Here is a 20,495-nt window from a genome sequence, read left to right as displayed (position 1 = left end):
GTGGGAAAGGGAGATAAATATTTGTGAGTGACCCATCGTGATTTACTGCAACTCTATCCACTTCCCAAGAGCAAAGAATTCTTCCAAGAAGCATTGGCTAATTTTATCCCTTTTAATTGAAAGATTCTTTGTTCTTTTCTCCCTTGCTCCTTTTGGGGGGATTCCCATATCCATTGAAATCCTCCAAGACAGAACTGGAAAGAGAAACTTGGAGTATTTTACCACATTGACTCAACTCTTCCCTGAGGCCTGGCTTTGGGACTTTGGAAAGATTAAATCTTTCAAACATTTTTCCTCAAAAAGATTTTGTACATCATTTCTAAGCTGTGTACTCTTTCATTTACAGCCTTTGATCCTTCCCGAATATCATTTGATTCAGGAATATCCTTCCCAAATATCCTTTGAGATGGGTAAATTGTTAGATGTGTTGAGTCTGGCATACCATGAGTTGGGCAGGAAAGAGTGCTGGGGGCCCAGGGTTAACAGGTGAGCGTGAGTAAATATAAGACGAATTGGTAAGGAGGTGTGATAACAGGACTTCCAGTGGTGACTTCCAGAAGTTTTCCTGTACCATCCAGTGCCATGATCCAGGGCAAATGCAGACTTAGGCGTGGGGACTCGGTTAGGTAAGAGGAACTGCAGGAAGGCCTTTCTGAGGGCTTTGAATTGAGACTTTGGAATTGAGACTTTCCAGACAAAGGAACCAGAAGGTGCAAATGCCTTGCATTGCTGGGAACGATCTTGGTATGCTCAGAGAGCAAGAAGAAAGCTGGTGTACCTGGAACATTGTGAACAGGAGAGAGTTTTCAGAGGAGCTCAGAGAGGTCAGCAGGGACCAGATTATGTGCGGTTTTATAAACCCTGGTAAGGAGTTCAGCTTGCATTCTAAGTGGATTGGAAAGCCATTGCACAGTTGTAAACAAGGAAGTAACTGATCACATCTATGTTTTAGAAAGATCATTCTGGTGGAGGATGGTTTGCAGCAAGGTAAGAATAGAAGCAGCAAGACCAAGATACAAAAGCTATTCCTGTAATCCAGGTGAGAGATGATGGTGGCTTCGAATTAGTGAATAGTAGAAAAGATGGAGAGAAAGAGACTTGTGATATGCTATGGTGGTAGAACCTTCAGGACTGGTTAGTGGACTGTGTATGAGGGATGGTGTAATTCTAAATCTGTTTGGTAGTCTTTTGACTGGTTCCCAAATTACTGGGATATTATACTTCTGAAACCTCTAGGATTCAATACATGCCTCCTGTCATTGATGTGATGGAATTTACCAACAATTAAATTCTGTATTGTAGGAACAGATGAAGAAATTTTGTTCATTGGTGACCTCATTCAGTCTTCCAGTCTGGTGGGTTTAAGTATCATCTATATGCTAATGACTCCCACATTTCTATCTCTAACTCAAACATCTTCCCTGAACTACAGACTCATATACCCAACTGCTCACGTCCCATCAAAATGTAACACATCCAAAACCAAACTCCCAGTCTTTTCTCCCAACCTGTAGCTCCTGCAGTCCTTCCCATCTCAGTTTGGGCAACTCTGTTTTTCCAGTTGCTCAAGTAAAACCCTGGGAGTTGTCCTGAATCCGTTCCTATTCATTCTCCCCCTCACCTCCCCTATACACTATATGCAATCCTTCAGGAGTCTTACACTCAAAATATATTCAGGCTTCACCACTCCTCACTGCCCTCCCTCCACTGCCACCACTGTCACCTAAGCCACCATTATCTCTTGTCCGGATTACTGCAGAAGACCGCTAACTGCCCTTGCCACTTTGGCCTTGCCCCTACATTGTAGTTGCAATATATCAGCTAGAGTGATCTTCAGAAGATATAACTTAGATCTGGTAACTGTTCTATACAATATACTCCAATGGCTCTTAGTTGTCCTTAGTATGAAAGTCAAAGGCCCTCCATGATCTCATTCTGTGACCTCAGCTCCTATTCAGAATATTAGGGAATACTTTTCTTCGAGGCACCATGCTAAAGGAGTTTCTTACAAAATATCTTTAATTGATTGAGTTTTAGTTCTTCTCCCTAAACACATGCAAATAAAAGACATAATGGTCCTGCATTTTGGCTACAAATATTTCCATAAACAGAACATGTCCTTTCAAGGAGTTCAAATGATGAGTCAGCCAAAATTCAAAGGATAAACAGTGGTAGGGGGCAGCATACTGGAGTTGTATCCCAGAATCCTTGGCCAAAGAAAATGTACACAAAAGAATGACTGAATTCCCTTTCCCCTCTTCTGATCACTCTGTTTATTCTACTTTGTTTAGCTTAATGAGTCTATGTAACTTCATCACGTAACATTTAATTTATTGCTGCTAATTGTTATTAGTTTATAAATACGAGCTATTATTTTCTTCATGCTTTGATTAAAAAAAAGAGAAAAGCCTTTTGACTGATTATGAATAGGTTTTTTTTTCCTGCTTCTGTTATCACTGAGTTTTCTTATAATTAATTATCCTCTGTTCATCCTTGCAGTAGTAACTTTGCGCACCTCACTTGCTGGTTGGAGGGGCGTGTTGAGTTAGAGGTCCTGAGAGAAGGGCAGGAGCCTGGAGCAGGGTGCTTGTAACAGTGCCTTAGTGACCACCTTTGTCTTTTTCTTCAAAAAAATCGTGTTACATAACCAGTATGTATTTAGCCTTAGAAATTGCCAGAGGTGGTCAAATTCAGAATAGAAAAATAGCATTGAGGTATTACAGTAAGAAGTATTTTGTCTGTGTTTAGGTCATTATAGCAATTGTCTTGAAATTTGGGGGTCTTAATTGCCAAAACTATATTATGGTTAAGGATAAATTTAAGTCAATTTCCATAATTAGGAAATAGCAGTCAAACAGATTAGTTATTTTTGACCTACAGTTTTATGGTGCAGGGTAATCATTTGTTGTTGTTGTTGTTTTTCAAAACGAAAATGGGCTTAATATCTTCTGATTATGAATTTAAAGCTATTCAGATGATACAGAAAAGTCTAAAGAAAAAGCAAAAATTATAATCTCTCTTGCTACAGGTAGCTGTTCTTAATAATTCTGTGTATTGTTGCTAGACTTTTTAAATGTTGTTTTGTACAAATATAAACCTAAAGTGAGACCATAACTCTACATTCTATTTTATAACCTCCTTTCCACTCAACAATATATTATTAACACATTTCCATGATAACATATATGGATCTACATAACCCCTTTTAATGGCTACATGGTAAATGATTAAAGTGCCTTTTATTTTTCCTAAAAATATATTAGTAGACAAAATGAATCTAGGCTTGCTTTAAAGATTTAAAAGGTATACAATTTAAGAAAAATGAAGACGTTTTAAAATTTTTACTGACATGGTATCAACCTGTTAAACTAAGAGGAGCTTCAGTACTGTTAGCAAAATATAACAATAGTCTCAGCTGCTGAATAAATTAATTTGTTTCTATGGCAACTGCAACAAGTATTTGTTGAACACCTACTATGTGCCAGCATTGATCTAGGTCCTGGGGATACTTTGGTGAATTAGATGTGTGAGGTCTCTGCTCTCAAAGAATTTACATTCTGGAGGGTTAGAAACAGAAAACAAGGTAATAAGAAATAAGAAAAATATCAGTATTGAAGCACATCTAGTAGTATGTTTCCATGGTGGATTTAAGCTGACAGTTTGGTCCTGAAATCTGCAGATTGAGTCAAATCATATGTTATAATTATATTTTTAGGTTTGAAGACAGTGAAAAACAAATAAATTACGAGTCATTTTTCTGTGCCCTGAACTGGAGAGTGAATCCGATGCCCGAATTGGAAGCAGTATGGTACATTAAAGAGGTAAAAGTAACACCTGTTTTAAAAACCAGCTGTGGCTACCTCCCTTGCGTTTTTAATATCCTTTATCTTAAAATTATTTTTCAATGTAAAATAGTAACATCAGTGCTTTTGGAAAGAGCACTATGTATTTCTGGGTATTTGTGTTAAAGTCTAATTCACTTTCCATACTGAGTGAACATCTGCTGTATAAGAGCGTGATTTTTCTTATGCAGCTGAATGTTTTTTAACCCAAGTCGTATCCAATTATATGGAAAATAGGATAATAGGTTACAGTTATAAATAGATACAAACACTGTTATCAAGGGATTCTGGTAATATCATCATAAGCTACAAGAGCAAGTCTCAAATAGTGCATATGTCAGGAATCCCCAGTGTGTTTGCGGCTGTGCACGCAGGTTTGCCTTGGGTGAAACATTATAGTATGGACATGTATATTTCATAGTGGGGCCAAATTTAAAATAAAAATTCAGTAGGAAAATGCTTGGTTAGGGAAAACAGAGTTCATGTGATCGGATGATGCTCTCAACATTGTGGAATTGTCTGAATTCTCTAAGATCTCTTTGGACCAATTGTCTTTAAGGAGTGGGTGGGTGGGTGGTGGTTTGTTTATATTTTAACATGCTCCAGAAATTGATTTTCTTGGGAAAGTCCCTTGATAAAGCAAATGTCATGTGGTTGATACTCCCAGAAAGGAGGCATTTATTCCTCCCGGTCTCTGATGACCAGCTCATTCTGGCCTGAACTGGTCTAGTGCCCTTGGGGAGTTCCCTAAGGCATGCAGCTACTCTGGAGTGTCAGGCAGCCTTAGAACTTCCAGATGATTGGGAGACACTGATGGCCTTTGGAGTCAAACAGAGCTGGGGCTGAATTCTGGCTCTGCCACTTACGTAGCTGAGTGACTTTGGGGCAATTACTTAACTCATTCATTTATAAATTTAATTCTCAGACAAATCATGTTTAAGTATCCACTCTCAGCAGTTTCTATGCTCTGCGCTGGGGTCTAGAGACAGTCATTATTGCTACCTTAAGGAGGGTTGGGGGGCACAGGAAGTGTTAGGGGAGGTGATGCTTGAAATTTCAGTGACGAATAGTAAGAGCTAGGTAGGAAAAGTGGCATGGTATGCCCAGAGGCATTCCCAACAGAGGCTCTAGGGCATGGGACAACGCGGCTCTTGTGCAGAACCGGAAAGAATTGGTGTGGCTGGGATGGAGGCACAGAGGGAGGAGTGGAGATGAATGAAGCTGGAGACAGCTGCACGGGTGAGGTCTGAGTATCGTCCTACAAAGTCTGCAGACCGTTGACAAATTTCAAGGAAGAGAATGACATGATCAGGTATGCCCTTTAAAGGGAGCTTGCTCTGGTTGGGTGGTGGGTAGATTGGAGAGAGGACAAGGAGACAAGTAGACCCCGTAAGAGGCTCTTGACGACCCTTCGTCACCATAACAACAGCAAACACTTTAAAGCATTTACTATGTGCCAAGCACTGTTCTAAGACCTCAAAATCTATTTGCTCATTTAATCCTCAGAGCAACTTTCTGAGGGTAGATTTTTTTTTTAACATCTTTATTGGAGTATAATTGCCTTACAATGATGTGTTAGTTTCTACTTTATAACAAAGTGAATCAGTTATACATATACATATGCTCCCATATCCCTTCCCTCTTGCGTCTCCCTCCCTCCCACCCTCCCTATCCCATCCCTCCAGTTGTTCACAAAGCACCGAGCCTTTCTCCCTGCGCTATGCGGCTGCCTCCCACCAGCCATCCATTTCACGTTTGGTAGTGTATATATGTCCATGCCACTCTCCCACCCTGTCACAGTAGATGCTTTTGTCGTTGTTGTTGTTGTTGCGGTACGCGGGCCTCTCACTGTTGCGGCCTCTCCCGTTGCGGAGCACAGGCTCCGGACGCGCAGGCTCAGCGGCCATGGCTCACGGGCCCAGCCGCTCCGCGGCACGTGGGATCTTCCCGGACCGGGGCATGAATCCACGTCCCCTGCATCGGCAGGCGGACTCTCAACCACTGCGCCACCAGGGAAGCCCACAGTAGATACTTTTATCATTCCCATTTTAGAGATGAGGAAGTTAGGGGAACAGACAGGGTATGGTAGAGTTAGAATTTTAACTCAGGTCTGTTTTACCGCAAAGCATGGAAAAGGAAAAAATCATTTAAGTACAATCGTATTGAAGATATTGGATTTAATTAACTAAAGTCCAAGATACTATCACAAAAACAAATAAATACGGTCATTTGGTAACCTTTTAATTCTTATCCATGCAAATATGTAATTTTTACATGTAAAAAGAACAATGATAGATGGAGTTTATATTCCACCTTTTCATTTAATGTTACAGTATTCTGTGTCGGATATCATCCATTTGTCCCATTGGGACTTCTCTCCAACCCCGTCTACCCTACTCTGAATCCTAGACAGCTGATCTTTGCGGGCTTCATCAATGGGACCCCTAGCCCTCTGGCCTCCAGTTGGGGGAGCCAATGGGACGCACCAGCAGGAGAATGGAGGGTGGGACGAAACAGAAGTCATCTCCATCCCTGACAGTCACAAGAGATTGACTGCCTCCTCCTGCCCAGGGCCACAGTACCTGTCTGGAGGGTCTCTCCACATAGCTGTCTACTCCGGGCTCTGGCAGCCACCCTCACGTGCCCCTTCAGCCCCAGGTGGTGGCAACAGTCCCTGAGGGTCTGGAGGATCCCTTGTTGCTTTTCCTAAACACTTGCCACAACTTTGTAAATAGTCTCTTTATTAAACTCTTCTCAATTTACACAGTTTGCATATGTCTGCTATTTCTTCTGGGATCCTGAAAGATACACATACTTATTTTTGCTAGTTAGCAACGGCCTTTGTTGTGTTTTTTTCCTTACTTCCTCCTCTCCTTTTCCATTCCACCCAATCCACCACCCAAATGTTTACCTATGGGTTGGGGGTTTCATCATTTCATGCACAAAAATATAATCATACCACAGGCATTTATCTGCAGTGTGTTTTTCTTAATAGTACACCATGGGACATTTCTCTAGTTTAATATGTGTAGACCTAAGCCCTTCTTTAATACTGTAGTATGAATATGGACTCATTTATTCATCCATTTCTCTACCGATAGGCATTCAAGTTATTTTTACATTTTTGCCTTTGAAAACATGTGGTATCTTGTTACTTGAATTTTTATTTTCCTGATGACTATTGAGCTTGAATGAAATTTAATTACCTTTTGGCACTACAACCTACAGTAAGAAAGACATTTTTCCCTAGCAACCCAGCATGCACATATACAATGGCCCAAACGTCTCATGAAACAATACTATTCTAACTGCATGTGATGATGTATGATTTTTTTCTTTCCTTTCTCTTTTCTTTTCTCTCCTCCCACCTTCTTTCTTTCTTTTGAATATAGTTCATTACCCATTAAATTGACTTAAGGACCTACAAAAGGATCACCACCCATGTTGGAAGAAGAGTCAGTGCATGGAAAGGCCAGAGATCCACTTTCCCTTTAGGCACCCCTCCCCCATTTCATCTCTTACCTACTCTGTCAACTGGGGCAGTTACTGAGCCATGGACCTCAGGTTCTTTAGAGAGATAGTGTAGAGCAGAAGGTCTGGAATCACATGAAGCTGAGCTCAGATCCTTAGCTCTATGATTGACTCACTGGGTGACTGTGTAAGTTATTCAACCTTTCACATTGCCCCATCTCAAAAATGGAGATAAAAGTAGTGCTTCTGTCAGGTTGCTTGTAAGGATTGAATTGATACACGTGAGACACTTATCACAGTACCTGTCCCATAGTAACAGCTTAAATGTTAGCTATTACTGTTGTTCGTAAAATGGAGATGTCTTACGTCCTCAAGTCAGTGGGCTGGGCCTTGAGGACTAAGATCAGTGATTCTATCGTTAAACATAAGAGTTAGAACAGCTGGGCTTCCCTGGTGGCGCAGTGGTTGAGAGTCCGCCTGCCGATGCAGGGGACACGAGTTCGTGCCCCAGTCCGGGAAGATCCCACATGCCGCGGAGCGGCTGGGCCCGTGAACCATGGCCACTGAGCCTGCATGTCCGGAGCCTGTGCTCCGCAATGGGAGAGGCCACAGCAGTGAGAGGCCCGCGTACCCCTCCAAAAAAAAAAGAGTTAGAACAGCAGTGTAGCATCAGATAGGGCCTGTGCTTTAGCAGTAAGTCAGCTCTTTCAATTGTTACTCATTTATGGTGAGAAGAACTTTAGTCTTAGGGCCTCTTGTCAATTCTGATGACCAAGCCTAGAAGCAGTTCAGTCTGTGGGAGACATTTGGATAGGGCCGTTCTTTTTCAGCCAGTTTTTTTTTTTAAAAAGGAAGAACATAGTTATCAAATGGTACCTAATCAATTTAACCAATAATGAGAACTTAACTAAATTCCAGAGTCTGAAGCACTCTGGTACTCCTGAGCTTGCTATCGTTCCATTAAAGAGGATATAAGATAGCTTGGGAATGGTATCAGTGAGTCTGTAATCTATGTGAAAATATTTAGTGTAAATGGGTTGAGCGTAATATTGCATAGTTCAGAGAGTAGAATGAGTAATGAAAAGTATAGTATCTCCTGAACCATGTAAGTGTACCTAAATGTTAATATCTAATAATGCCCTGAGACACTCTGGGTCAGAGCCTGTCACAGGTTGGGTTCTCCAGGAAGCAGATGGGGTTTAATGTGCAGTATATTTATTTGGGAGTGTCCTTGGGATCAATACCTGTGGAAGGGAGGGGAGGGACATAGGAGTGGGCAGAGGGAGAAGTTGAGCTTCGATGCAGGTCCAAAGACAGCCTTGGCTGGTCCGAAGGGAACTCTGGAGCTAGAATGGCCTTTCAGAGCTGTCCTGATTTGGGCCAAAATGGCCTGGACTTTATCCCTGTGGGTTGGTTTAGAAAGGGGTATGACCTGCGGTAATGTGGCTCTTTGCAGCCAAGACAGCTCTGTAGCTGAGGTAATCCCTGAAGGGGTCTCCCAGCAACTGGGCCACCAAGTCCTTCCTCAAGGGGATTCTGGATGGTATATCATGTCTTGGCAACCAACCACTCTTGATTATTCTTGGTATGAACTGGAGGCCTGGCCTGTGGCACAGCCTTCTCCACACACCTACTCCTCTGTTATTGTCTGAGCTTTCACCCGTGGCAGGGAACTGACAAGAAAGAGGTTATGCCAGAAGAGGCCGTGATTATGGCAGAAGAGGAAGTGGTAGAGGAGCTGGACCAGGTGTGTAGGTCTGTGGGGCCCAGTTGGGCAAAGAAAACCTCTCACTTCGAGCTTTGGGGATTGCCAACACTTAGGGAGTCTTCTGTAGCCCAAAAATCATATGTGGGACTTCAGGACAAGATCCACCAGGTTGTGAAAGTGACCCAGCCTTGAATGTGACGTGACAGGTTAAAGTTCTGTTGAGAACAAGGAATGGCAGGCTGAGCTCCTGTGTGGAAGTATGGCCCAGGTGGAAGCCAGCAGTGGGGCGGCTGCGTGCTTCCTCCAGTGTATGAGCTGGACAAGCTGTCTCTGGCTGAAGTTCCAGGAGTCACCAGCCTCCACTCGGAACCTGGGTATCCTTCTCTCGGGCTGAATGTTGTCCTCAACAGGCTCTCTTCCCTGAACTAGGGATCTTACTGAGAAATGAAAAGAGACCGCTTAGCTGTGGACTTTAGCCAACCGCAGGCTGAGTAGGGGGGTGGTCTGGTACACAGTACTTGGGATTGGAAGGGCAGCGCCACAGGGAGTTCTAGCAGGGAGTCTCTCCAAAACAGGGAGCACAGTGATGGGGAATCCTGAAGTTAGCACTATTCAGCAACCAGAGGGGGCCAGTCAGCAGGCTTGAACCAAGCTTTCAGCCACGACCAGGGGACAGAGCAGGCTGAGTCCCTGTACCAGTGAGGTTCTAGCAGGAGACACACGGACCACTCAGAGGAGTCGGGATATGGATTTAATGCAGGGACTATTGACAGAGGAGAGGGTAGGGTTAAGGGAACCAAGCAGGGCAGTGGAGTGCCCAGGGCCTAGCTAGAGTGGGAAGCCTTTACCATCCCTGGGTCTGGAGAAGCAGGGAGGGACTGGTATTACTGGAGCCCAGTGGAAGAGCGTGGTTGGGCAGGGAAGAAGCAGGGAGAGGGGAAGTGGAATCAATACCCTGACCTCTCGCTGCTCCCCATTGGCTGGACCTATTTGGAAGCCAGAGAACCAAGGAAGCTCGAGAAGTGATGCGGTCCACAGAGGTCAGTCTCCCAGGGCAGAGAGCTTGGTGAGAAGGGCAAAAGATGGATCTTGAGGGGCAAATGGAGGATGAGCCAGTACAGTCTGTTACCAGAGTAGAGACTGGGGCTCCAGTGAGCAAGCCTCACAGCCAGCTTTTTAGATGAACAGCTCCTGAAGCTGGGTCTACTGATGTTAGGACTGGTCCTTCTGACTCCGATGGGGCTCCACCTACATGTGATTGTTACATGGCATCAGCTAGTAGGCCTGGGGACCAACAACAAAGAAGCAAAATTCACAGAGAGGACTGTGGTTGTAGCGAGTCCAGCTTTGAGTTAGTGAGAGGTTTCCCTGTGTGGATGGGTGGAAGCTGACTGTCACCCACCAGGATTGTTGACTGTGGCCTGTAGCCTGGATTCTCAGGCGCTCCCTTGGCCGGGCCTCTGCCTGTCCTCCACAGCAGCCCATGGTGAGCCACTGGGGCTGTAATTTAATTCTCACTCCATTATGTGACTATCTGTGGTCTCAGCATGTTGCCCTGGCGCTGTCACGGCCTAGAGACCCCAATTCCATTCTATTGTGCTTGCCCACAGATGGTAGCTGTAAAACTGGCAAAAGAGGTCCCGCTGCTTAGAGCCTGCCTGGTTAATCTCAGAAGTCACGTTTTTAAAAATAACACGAAATCAGTTCTCCCATAAACTTTATAACTTGCACTGTGTGACTGGCATCTTATCCTTTGACGTTTCTGAGAAAAATTGGATGTGGCTTCATTTTACGAGCACGAGAGCTGCAGAAGCATTAACAATTGGCTCTAAAGTTTCCTCTTGTCACAACAGGGTGATATATAGCCTTGGCACTGGGGAGTAGGGGGCAGTGGCGTACACCTTGGGACATATCTTTGGGCACCCCACTTGTCGAGGATCTCCTTTTGGTATTTAGAGGGTGGAATACCCTGGGACACTTGATTGTCCCAAGCATTTTGTGAGAATAAGTATCCTTCCCAATTTATAGATAGGAAGCTGAGACTCAAAGGCATTCCTAAAGGTCAAGATTATATAGTTAGGGGCTAGTGCCAACTCTTTAAGTAAGCGAAGTTATGTCTAATATTTCCAGTTGAATTTAACAGTTGAAATAAAAGATTATTAATCATTCTCATAAGACTTAAAAAAATAACTGGTAAACACATACTGATTACGTAACACAAAGCGGTGGCCTAGTAGGAAACTTCCAGAGTCTACTGTGATTTAAAGGGTTGGATGATGTCTACTTGAATTGTATGAATAAAGCTATCACTAAAGCTAAAAAATATCCATGTCTACTTGAAAACTTTACTTGCCCCGTAATGCAATTTCAAGGAAAGATTTCTTGTTTAAAAGTTACAACTGTGTTTCAGCTGCAGACACACAGATGACAACTCTACTGAAGCTTTGTCTAGGGCGAAGAGAAGCAATTGTGAAATACTGGCATTACAGTAAAGACAGAAATGGATAGGCATATAGGCAAATCTCCTGGTTTTGAGCTTTTCCTTATGTCATCAGAATGCTCTTGATTATCTCAACAAGTATCTGTAAAATTTCTTCCCCAAATTAATTTCCATTTGATTTTACTGAAATTTCATTGTTTTGATGATTTCTGTCAACTTAATTTGATTATTTCCAAGGTCATGCCAACCTAGTAGAAGGAAGAAAATCCAAGAAAACCACAATTTTAATTCCATACACAGTACTGGATCTTTCTACAAATTCATGGATAAAAACATCCTTTTTTTGATTGAGCGGAGGGGGAGTAAGAGAGCGAAATCACTAACATGACTCTATCAGCCTTACATTTGGGACGAATAAAAATAACCTTGTTTCAGTGAAGCGTGGAATTTAATTGGCTCCCAATCTTTTCCCCGCATGCATCTGGTGGCCAGTACTACAGTAGAAAATTTTAAACTAGAAGGAGACATAATCCAATTAAATTTCCTTTTAAAAATGTCAAAGCAAATAAATCCAGGGCCTATGAGCTCACACACAGCTTTGCTGTTCTCACCGGGCAGCTGCTGTTTACTGGGTTTCCATCCAGGGCCATCTTTGCTTCCCATTTCAAGGATATGTGGTTTTACAGATCGGCAGCTACATTTTTTTCCACCATTGATGAATAAGTAATTTATTGCCAACTTCTCTGACATCTTAAGTAGCTCTAGTGACAGCCAGATTGAAAGCTGTCATGGGGCCCTCTTGTAGGCAATGATTTCCAGCCATTTTAGAGTCATGATTTTGCATTATTGCCGAATTTCACTCTGCATTTCATAGTTCTTCCTTCTTCCAGAAAATGCTACGTGGCACATGCTGTTTATGCTCCAGATTAAACTGAATTTTGTTTTGAGATTTGGGTACCGTCTCTGGAATTACCTGGAAGTCACACTGGAGACTTCGGATCCGTCCACCGTTTGTCAAGAAGTTGCTTTGTTCCGAACTGTACTGTGACTTTCATAGACATTTTATTAATTTTGAAAAATGCAAAATTGCGTAGTATCTTTGGCTTCCTCTGGAAGCTGACTCGGAGACAAGGATTTGAGTATAAATGGTTTTTTGGACGAAGTGAAGGGAATAGCTAGCAAGGGAGTAGGGAAGTGAGAAACAGAAGAGAAGGAGTTAATACAGGGCATATTATCAAACCAGTAAAAATGTGAATGACTGGAGCGTAATGCCTCTGGGAAACACAGGGATGCAGTGGCTGATAGGTACCTCAGCGTTATCCCATCCATCAACTCCTGTCATTGTTTGAGAGCTGCTCCTGAAGTGGGTGAAAATAATGAATTCCCAGGCACTTGTGGCATGTTACAGGGACAGCCAAATCAGGCCTCAGAGGCCAAAGGGAAGGTCTCAGGAGAAGGAGTGCAGGTGCTGATGGCTGGAAGTTAGGTGGGTGTGCGCCAAAGTGGAAAAGGTGAGGGGATCAGGAGAGGTGCAGGCAGAACCCGCTACACACAGATAGTTAAGATTCTGATCATGCAGCTTTAGGCGGGGTGTTTTACAGAAATACAAGCAGGCTCGTCCCCGTCTAAAACAGGAGGGATTGACTGCTGTGGATGAGCTCACCTGCTGTAAAATCACCACGCAGTTATTTCCACTTAAAATGTATGTGCACTGCTGGGAAACAACGTGATCTGGAGTTTTCTTCGCATTTTGTAGTGTGGGATGAATAAAAGGTCAGTGAGGACAAAGAATATTTTAACTCACTGCCCAGTCATAAATATTATGTAACGTTTGGAGCACTTGCAGATTTATTAGAACAATTAGGCAGTGGTAGTGAGGGGATTTCTCATGTTAGCAAAGACCTCTTTATTTTACAAAGAGATTGGCCATGTGATTCCTTTAGGTGGACCCAATTACAGGCAAAATTATGAGGAAGATACTTTTTCCCTCTACTCTATCGATGCCCCATCCCCCTGAGTTTCTTAACTCTTATCTCCTGCTTCCTCCTTCCTTTAGATCCCAATTTGATTCCTGTTAGTTCATTTAAACGGATACCTGTGAAAATCTCCCTAAAACTGAGGGCTAGCTACAATTCTGGTATCAATTCCAGTGTGTATTTTTCCCCCGTACCAAGCAATTCTCAACAGCAGCTGAGTGTCCTGCAAGTCAACTCAGTTCTGGCACTATCTACCTGGAGATAACCTCAGATCCCCACAGGTTACGGGCTCAGTTCCACAAGACTACCTCCCCTCCTTCAGATGCCATTCACAAGTCCAGATTGTCGCCTGTGCTTCTGACCAACTGGCTGTGGATTGGAGGTTCCCATGACCTCCTCCTTGGGAGGGGCTGCTCATAGGACTCAGAGAAACACTTTACTTACTAGATAACCTGTTTATTATAAAAGGACATAACTCAGGAACAGCCAGATGGTAGAGATGCATAGGGCAAGGTATGGTGGAAAGGGCACAGAGCTTCCATGCCCTCTCTGGGCTCACCACTCTCCCCACATCTCCACGTGTTTGCCAACTCAGAAGCTCTCCAAACCCTGTCATTTTTGGTGTTCACAGGGGCTTCTTTATAGAGACACGATTGATTAAATCATTGGCCGTTGGTGAATAAACTCAAATTCCCGCCCCTCTCCCCTCCCGGGAGGTGTGGGAATGGGGAGTGGAGGCGGGGGACTGAAAGTTCCAACCCTCTAATCACGTGGTTGGCTCCACTGGCAACCAGCCCCCATCCTGGTGCTTTGCAATCATGTTTCATTAACGTAACAAAAGAGACCTTATCGCTCTCATCACTTAGGAAATTCTAAGAGTTTTAAGAACTCTGTGCCAGAAATGGGGACAAAAACCAAATATATATTTCTTATTATAAATCACCATATCATATTGCCAATGTACAGACCTTGGGTTCCTCAAGCACTGCAAATATGCCTGTGGCATTTATCAGATATTTAGGCAGAAAAAGTCATTCCCACCTAGAACCTGGAGAAAAGTGACAAAGGGAAATAAATGTGAGGGAAGTGGTATTGATTTTAGAGAGAGAGTATAGGGGGGCTGGAGCAGTCAGGGAGGTATTGTGTGAGCCATGGGATTTAAAGTGATCAGGGTTAAAAGAAATGCATTATTGTTACTTTTTTTGGGGGGGGGGGTAATTTCCTCCCACCCTTCTAGGTTCTTTGGCTGGTTGAATAATTAAAATGAGATTAAGACAGCTTAACAGGAGAAAAAAACAAAATTTAGTTACGTATGTATAGGGAATCCATATAAACATGGGAGATTCTAAAGACAGTCAGGCAAAATGAGGTTTATCTGTCATTCTTGACTAAGGGGCTAAGGAGAAGGGGCTAGGGGTCTGGGACTGCAAAGGGAAGGAAAGCAATTCACAGGAAGATGAAAAGAGCAAATGTTTGGTAAATAAATGTTTGCAGGGCCATGCAGAAACAATGGGACACAGTGAGGAATTTTAACAAACAGACTTCGCTAGGTTCCTCCCTGTCTACCTCACATGTAGTTATCTAACGGTGATAGCTCCCTTCTTGGTACGGGCCCTGTATCTAAATTCTTTTAGGCAGTTAAGGGGGAGGTAAAAGTGCCTCCTGAGTCATTTGTTTCTTAAAAATAATCAACTCTGTATGACAGTCTCTAGGTACAGATGAACTGGTTTGCAAGGCAGAAATAGAGACACAGATGTGGAGAACAAACATATGGACACCAAAAGGGAAAGGGGGGGTGGGATGAATTGGGAGATTGAGATTAACATATATACACTAATATGTATAAAATAGATAACTAATGAGAACCTGCTGTATAGCACAGGGAACTCCACTTCGCTGTACAGTAGAAACTAACACAACATTGTAAAACAACTATACCCCAATAAAAAAAAATAATCAACTTAAAATAATCTTCATGCCAGAGAGACACATTTTGGGGTGGCAGATTTTGCTCCCCTACATTATTTTTTCATCTTAAATTATCCTTAATTTCAAATCTCGGGGTATTTACTTGAGTTTCATTTACCCAAGTTTGGCTTGTTGCTAATAAATTTAATTCTCATCTCCAAATTCTTGAGTTATCATTATTCCAGTATAAGTTCTTCTATTTCTTTTTCTTTTGTTGTTAGGATTTAAATCATGATTCCTTGCTCAAAAAACAAACAAACAAAAAACCAAACAAACCAAAACTTTTGCTGCCTAATAAGGTATGAGGAAGGATCTACTAGTATTGACCTGTTTCATGAGAGAATCCTTTACCCAAATAATTTCATTGTAATGTTATGAGTTGCATAATGTATTTCTTTTTGTATTGAAAACTTGTGTTTAAAAAAACCTTTCAGGGGCTTCCCTGGTGGCACAGTGGTTGAGAGTCCGCCTGCCGATGCAGGGAACACGGGTTCGTGCCCCGGTCCGGGAAGATCCCACATGCCGCGGAGCGGCTGGCCCCGTGAGCCATGGCCGCTGAGCCTGTGCGTCCGGAGCCTGTGCTCCGCAATGGGAGAGGCCACAACAGTGAGAGGCCCGCGTACCGCAAAAAAAAAAAAAAAAAAAAACAGCTATCAGGGAATAGTGATTCTGAATGTATATATTTGTTCTATATTCTTCTATAACATGGTAAAATTTAAAAATAAAGTCAGCCCTCCATATCCATGGGTTCTGCATTCACAGGTTCAACCAACCGTGGATCAACAGTATTTGGAAAAAAACTTCCAGAGAGTTCCAAAAAGCAAAACTTGAATTTGCCACACACCAACTATTTACATAGTATTTATATTTAGGTATTATATTTATATTTAGTATTTATATTTACAACTACTTACATGGCATTTACATTGTATTAGGTATTACAAGTAATCTAGAGATGATTTAAAGTATACAGGAGGATGTTCATAAGTTATATGCAAATACTACACCATTTTACGTGAGGGACTTGAGCATCCTCAGATTTTCGTATGCGCAGGGGGTCTCAGAACCAATAAGGTACTGAGGGACTACTGTACCACTTAAGAGTGAAAATTGCTTTAAGTTTTATAATGAAACTTTTGAGGACATGTTGAATAGTCGAACTGAATGACTATTGATCTCAGACTTCATTGATTAAAAAGAAATATATAGCAGTCCTCCGGCTCCGCGGAGGGCGGGGTGGCGCGGCGCCTGGCGCTCAGGCCAGTGGCTGGCACGTGGGGCACGCGGGGGCTCCAGCTCGTGTCGGAAATGGGGGCCGAGTGCTCTAAAGAGGCGGGATGGAGTTGTATGTTGCATTTGAACTCTGTGGAGGGCGGTCTTGGCTCACTTGTAAAGCTTTGGTGTCTTCTAAGTTGGAGGAGCTTATTTAATGAAAAGTGCCTTAGGCCAAAAAAGCAAACATGAGGGTAGCAGGTGCTGCAAAGTTGGTGGTAGCTGTGGCAGTATTTTTGCTGACATTCTATGTTATTTCTCAAGTATTTGAAATAAAAATGGATGCAAGTTTAGGAAATCTATTTGCAAGCATTGGACGCAGTTGCACGTTCTACAGAACCTCCCAGATATAAATGTGGGATCTCAAAAGCTTGCCCTGAGAAGCATTTTGCTTTTAAAATGGCAAGTGGAGCAGCCTCTGCCTGGAGGACAATGTTTTAATGAGTGGTGTTAAGAATAATGTTGGAAGAGGGATCAATGTTGCCTTGGTAAATGGAAAAACAGGAGATCTAATAGACACCAGATATTTTGACATGTGGGGAGGAAATGTGGCCCCATTTATTGAGTTTCTGAAGGCCATACAAGATGAAACAATAGTCTTAATGGGAACATATGGTGATGGAGCAATCAAACTCAATGATGAGGCCCGGCAGCTCATTGCTGAATTGGGGAGTACATCTATTACTCATCTTGGTTTTAGAGACAACTGGGTCTTCTGTGGTGGATAAGGCATTAAGACAAAAAGCCCTTTTGAACAGCACATAAAGAACAATAAGGACACAAACAAATATGAAGGATGGCCCGAAGTTGTAGAAATGGAAGGATGCATCCCCCAGAAGCCAGACCGATGTGGAGAAAATTGAAGGGAGCACACTTTCACTTGCTAATGGGAAAGCCCTAACCGAAAAACTACATGTAAGTATTTTAAGAGCATGCAGGCATCTCGGTGTGTGCATGCCCATTATCTCTTTTGATATCAGGATTATTTATTGCTAATGTAAATAGGCATCTTTGTAAATAGTCATCATAATGAGCAAATCACTGAACCATTTCTAAGCACATCTCCCTAATGGTACAATGTTCAGACTGTGATCATAATGGCATCTTTTAATTCTAAAAGCATTACCCCATAGATAACTGAACAGATTTGAAAAATATATTGATATATATAGTAGTCGCTGTGAAAATCTATCATGGAATAACGTGGATTTTAGGAAGGAGACTTTGTTTTATATATATATATATATATATATATATATATATATATATAAAATATATGGCCTTTTGATGATAGTATCTTTTAAATTAAAAAGATATTGGGCTAAAAATATATATATGTGTGTGTGTACATGTATATATACACACACATGAAATACACACACATTTTGTATATGCACACACACAGACGCACAATGATTTACTGCTTTTGGGCATAGGAAGCATATTTCACTAAGATCCATGTAGCATGAATTGCACAGAACACACCCTAGGAGTTGGTTTAGCCATCATCCATCTGAATGGTCATTTCCTTCTTTACACAGCTGGTTGGCAGTTTGGGCTCAACCTCCAACATCCAACAGGAGGCATTCTTGAAAGAGAAGTGTAGTGTCACTTCAAGAATCACGTTTTTTTTTTTTTTTTTACTTAACTTTTCTTGTTGAAAGTGGTAGGACCAAATGTAGCCATGTCGGATGAGAGCCAGCTGCTTCTGAATAGGCCCACTCCTTTCCTGGGTTTTGGAGGGTAGCCCAGCAGATAAGCAGAGCTCTGGAGCCCTAATACTGCGGTTACGGTCCAGGCTCCTCCACTTACCGGCAGTTTGACTTTGGACAAGCTACTTAACCCTTCTCTTGCCTCAGTTTCCTTTTCTGTGGATGGGTATCATAATAATACCTACCTCTTAGGGTTTTCTGCTACTGACCTAAAAATAAATAGGCTGCCAGATATTTCTCCAGCAAAGATGGATTTATTTGGGATCAGCAGAGAACTGCATTTTGGGGTCTGCAACCATGGTAAGCCATGTGCAAGTTCCTTCATGGCAAAGGAAGGAGAACACTTTTATAGAGAGGAAAAGGAAGTTGAGAGAGCGATAATAAAGAGTCCATGGCTTTTCATTGGCTGAGTCCTTACCAGGAAAGAAGAGGAGTCTTTTTCTTCCTGTTGTGCTCTGCTATCATTGCAGGGCATGAAAGCTTCCCCTTCTGGTCTCCTGGGCTCTATTTAATTGAAGTTTCTGTTTATTAATTTTTTAAACTGCAGTAATTAAATAGCTCAGTACTTGTAAAATGCTTAAAAGAATACCTGTCGTATAGTAAATATCCAATAAATTTATTATTATTATCATCATCATCATCATCACTACTAGGTAATTATGATGCCTGTAATCCTGAAAAAGTCTGCTATTAGTTCATCGTCATCATAAATCATCACTTAAACTAAGGCTTTATGCTTTAGTTACAGATGCCAGTTCTTGGTGCTCTTCTGATTCTGCATTAGTGTTATTAATTACCATAGTTTTACATATCACCCATATTTAAGTGACTTCCACATCTTTGCACAGTTCTGGACTCTAGGTCTGTGCTATACAGAACCCTATTTACAGGTGTTTACCAGGATCTTTACTTTGATGTCCTATGGGTACCTCAAATAAAAATGCCCCAAATTGAACTTAGTTTCTCCCTCTGATCCTTATTTTCCCAGTTAAAAATGCTTAAAACTCTTCTTCTTCTTGCTTTCCTTATTTTGCTTATAATGTTGCTCTGGGTTGAACATTATCCCGCACAGATTCATGTCTACCCAGAACCTCAGAATGTGAACTTATTTGGAAATAGGGTCTTTGCAGATATAATTAAAACATCTACTAAAAGTTAAAATGAGGTCATACTGGATTAGAGTGGCCCCTAAATCCAGTAATTGGTGTTATTATAAGAAGGCCATGTGAAGCCACACACACACACACACACACACACACACACACAGAGAGAGAGAGAGAATAAGATATAGGCAGAGATTGGGGTGATGTATCTACAAGCCAAAGAAGTCAAAGGATAGCCATCAACCACCAGAAGCTAGGAGAGGAGCATGGGACAGTCTCCCTTAGAGCCTCCAGAAAGAACCAGCCCTGCCAACACCTGGATTTTGGACATCTGGCCTCCTGCACGGTGACAGAATAAATTTTGTTGCTTTAAGCCTCTCAGTTTGTGGTAATTTGTTATGGCAGCCCTAGGAAACTAATACAGACATCGTCAGCTGTAACTAAATTTAGAAGTCTTAGAACCATCCTTATCTGTATTAGTTTATAAGGTCACCAGTCATATTGAGTTAGGGGGCCTACCCTACTCCAGTATGACTGCATCTTAGCTAATTATATCTGCAATGACCTTATTTCCAAATAAGGTCACATTCTGAGATATCAGGGGGTTAGGACTTCAACATATCTTTTTTGAGGGGACACAGTTCAACCCATAACATGACCCCCTTCTTTGATCACCACTTCACATCAGTCACCTTCCAGGTATTGTATGTTCTACTGCAGCAAAACCTTTCAGATGTAGCCCTTGTTCACCCCAGGCTCAGCTGCCCTGGTTATGGCACAGTCATCTCTCCCCAGGATTATTGCAGTAACCTCCAGAGTGATTTTCCTCCTTCATTTCATTCTTCATACATCCAATGAGTTATCTAATAAACTTCCAATCCGATTTCACTGAGACCCACTAGTGCCCTTCCCTAGCCACAGCATAAAGTATAAACTAGCATAGAAGCCCTCAAGTTCGGCCCCACCTTTTCCTTCCAACTGCCTCTCTTGCCACTTTGTACCG

At 42.3% G+C, this 20,495-nt stretch overlaps 1 protein-coding gene and 1 pseudogene across 2 annotated transcripts in view; both read left to right on the top strand.

Moving 5' to 3' along the window:
• Positions 1-20,495, top strand: part of EFHC2 (EF-hand domain containing 2) — a gene marked incomplete at its 3' end in the record, with an annotated part of 202,345 nt that overhangs the window by 180,422 nt on the left and 1,428 nt on the right. The window contains 1 exon segment of the mRNA XM_082865263.1: positions 3,716-3,821. Coding sequence (XP_082721389.1) covers positions 3,716-3,821 — 106 coding nt within the window.
• Positions 16,866-17,540, top strand: LOC309977997 (protein FAM3C-like; annotated as a pseudogene). The gene has a single exon. The product of its transcript is annotated as a protein FAM3C-like (transcript).

The sequence above is a fragment of the Leucopleurus acutus genome (genome assembly GCF_964270905.1).
Source record: "Leucopleurus acutus genome assembly, chromosome: X".
NCBI classification, from domain to species: Eukaryota; Metazoa; Chordata; class Mammalia; order Artiodactyla; family Delphinidae; genus Leucopleurus; species Leucopleurus acutus.
This window is presented reverse-complemented; position numbering and strand designations above follow the sequence as displayed.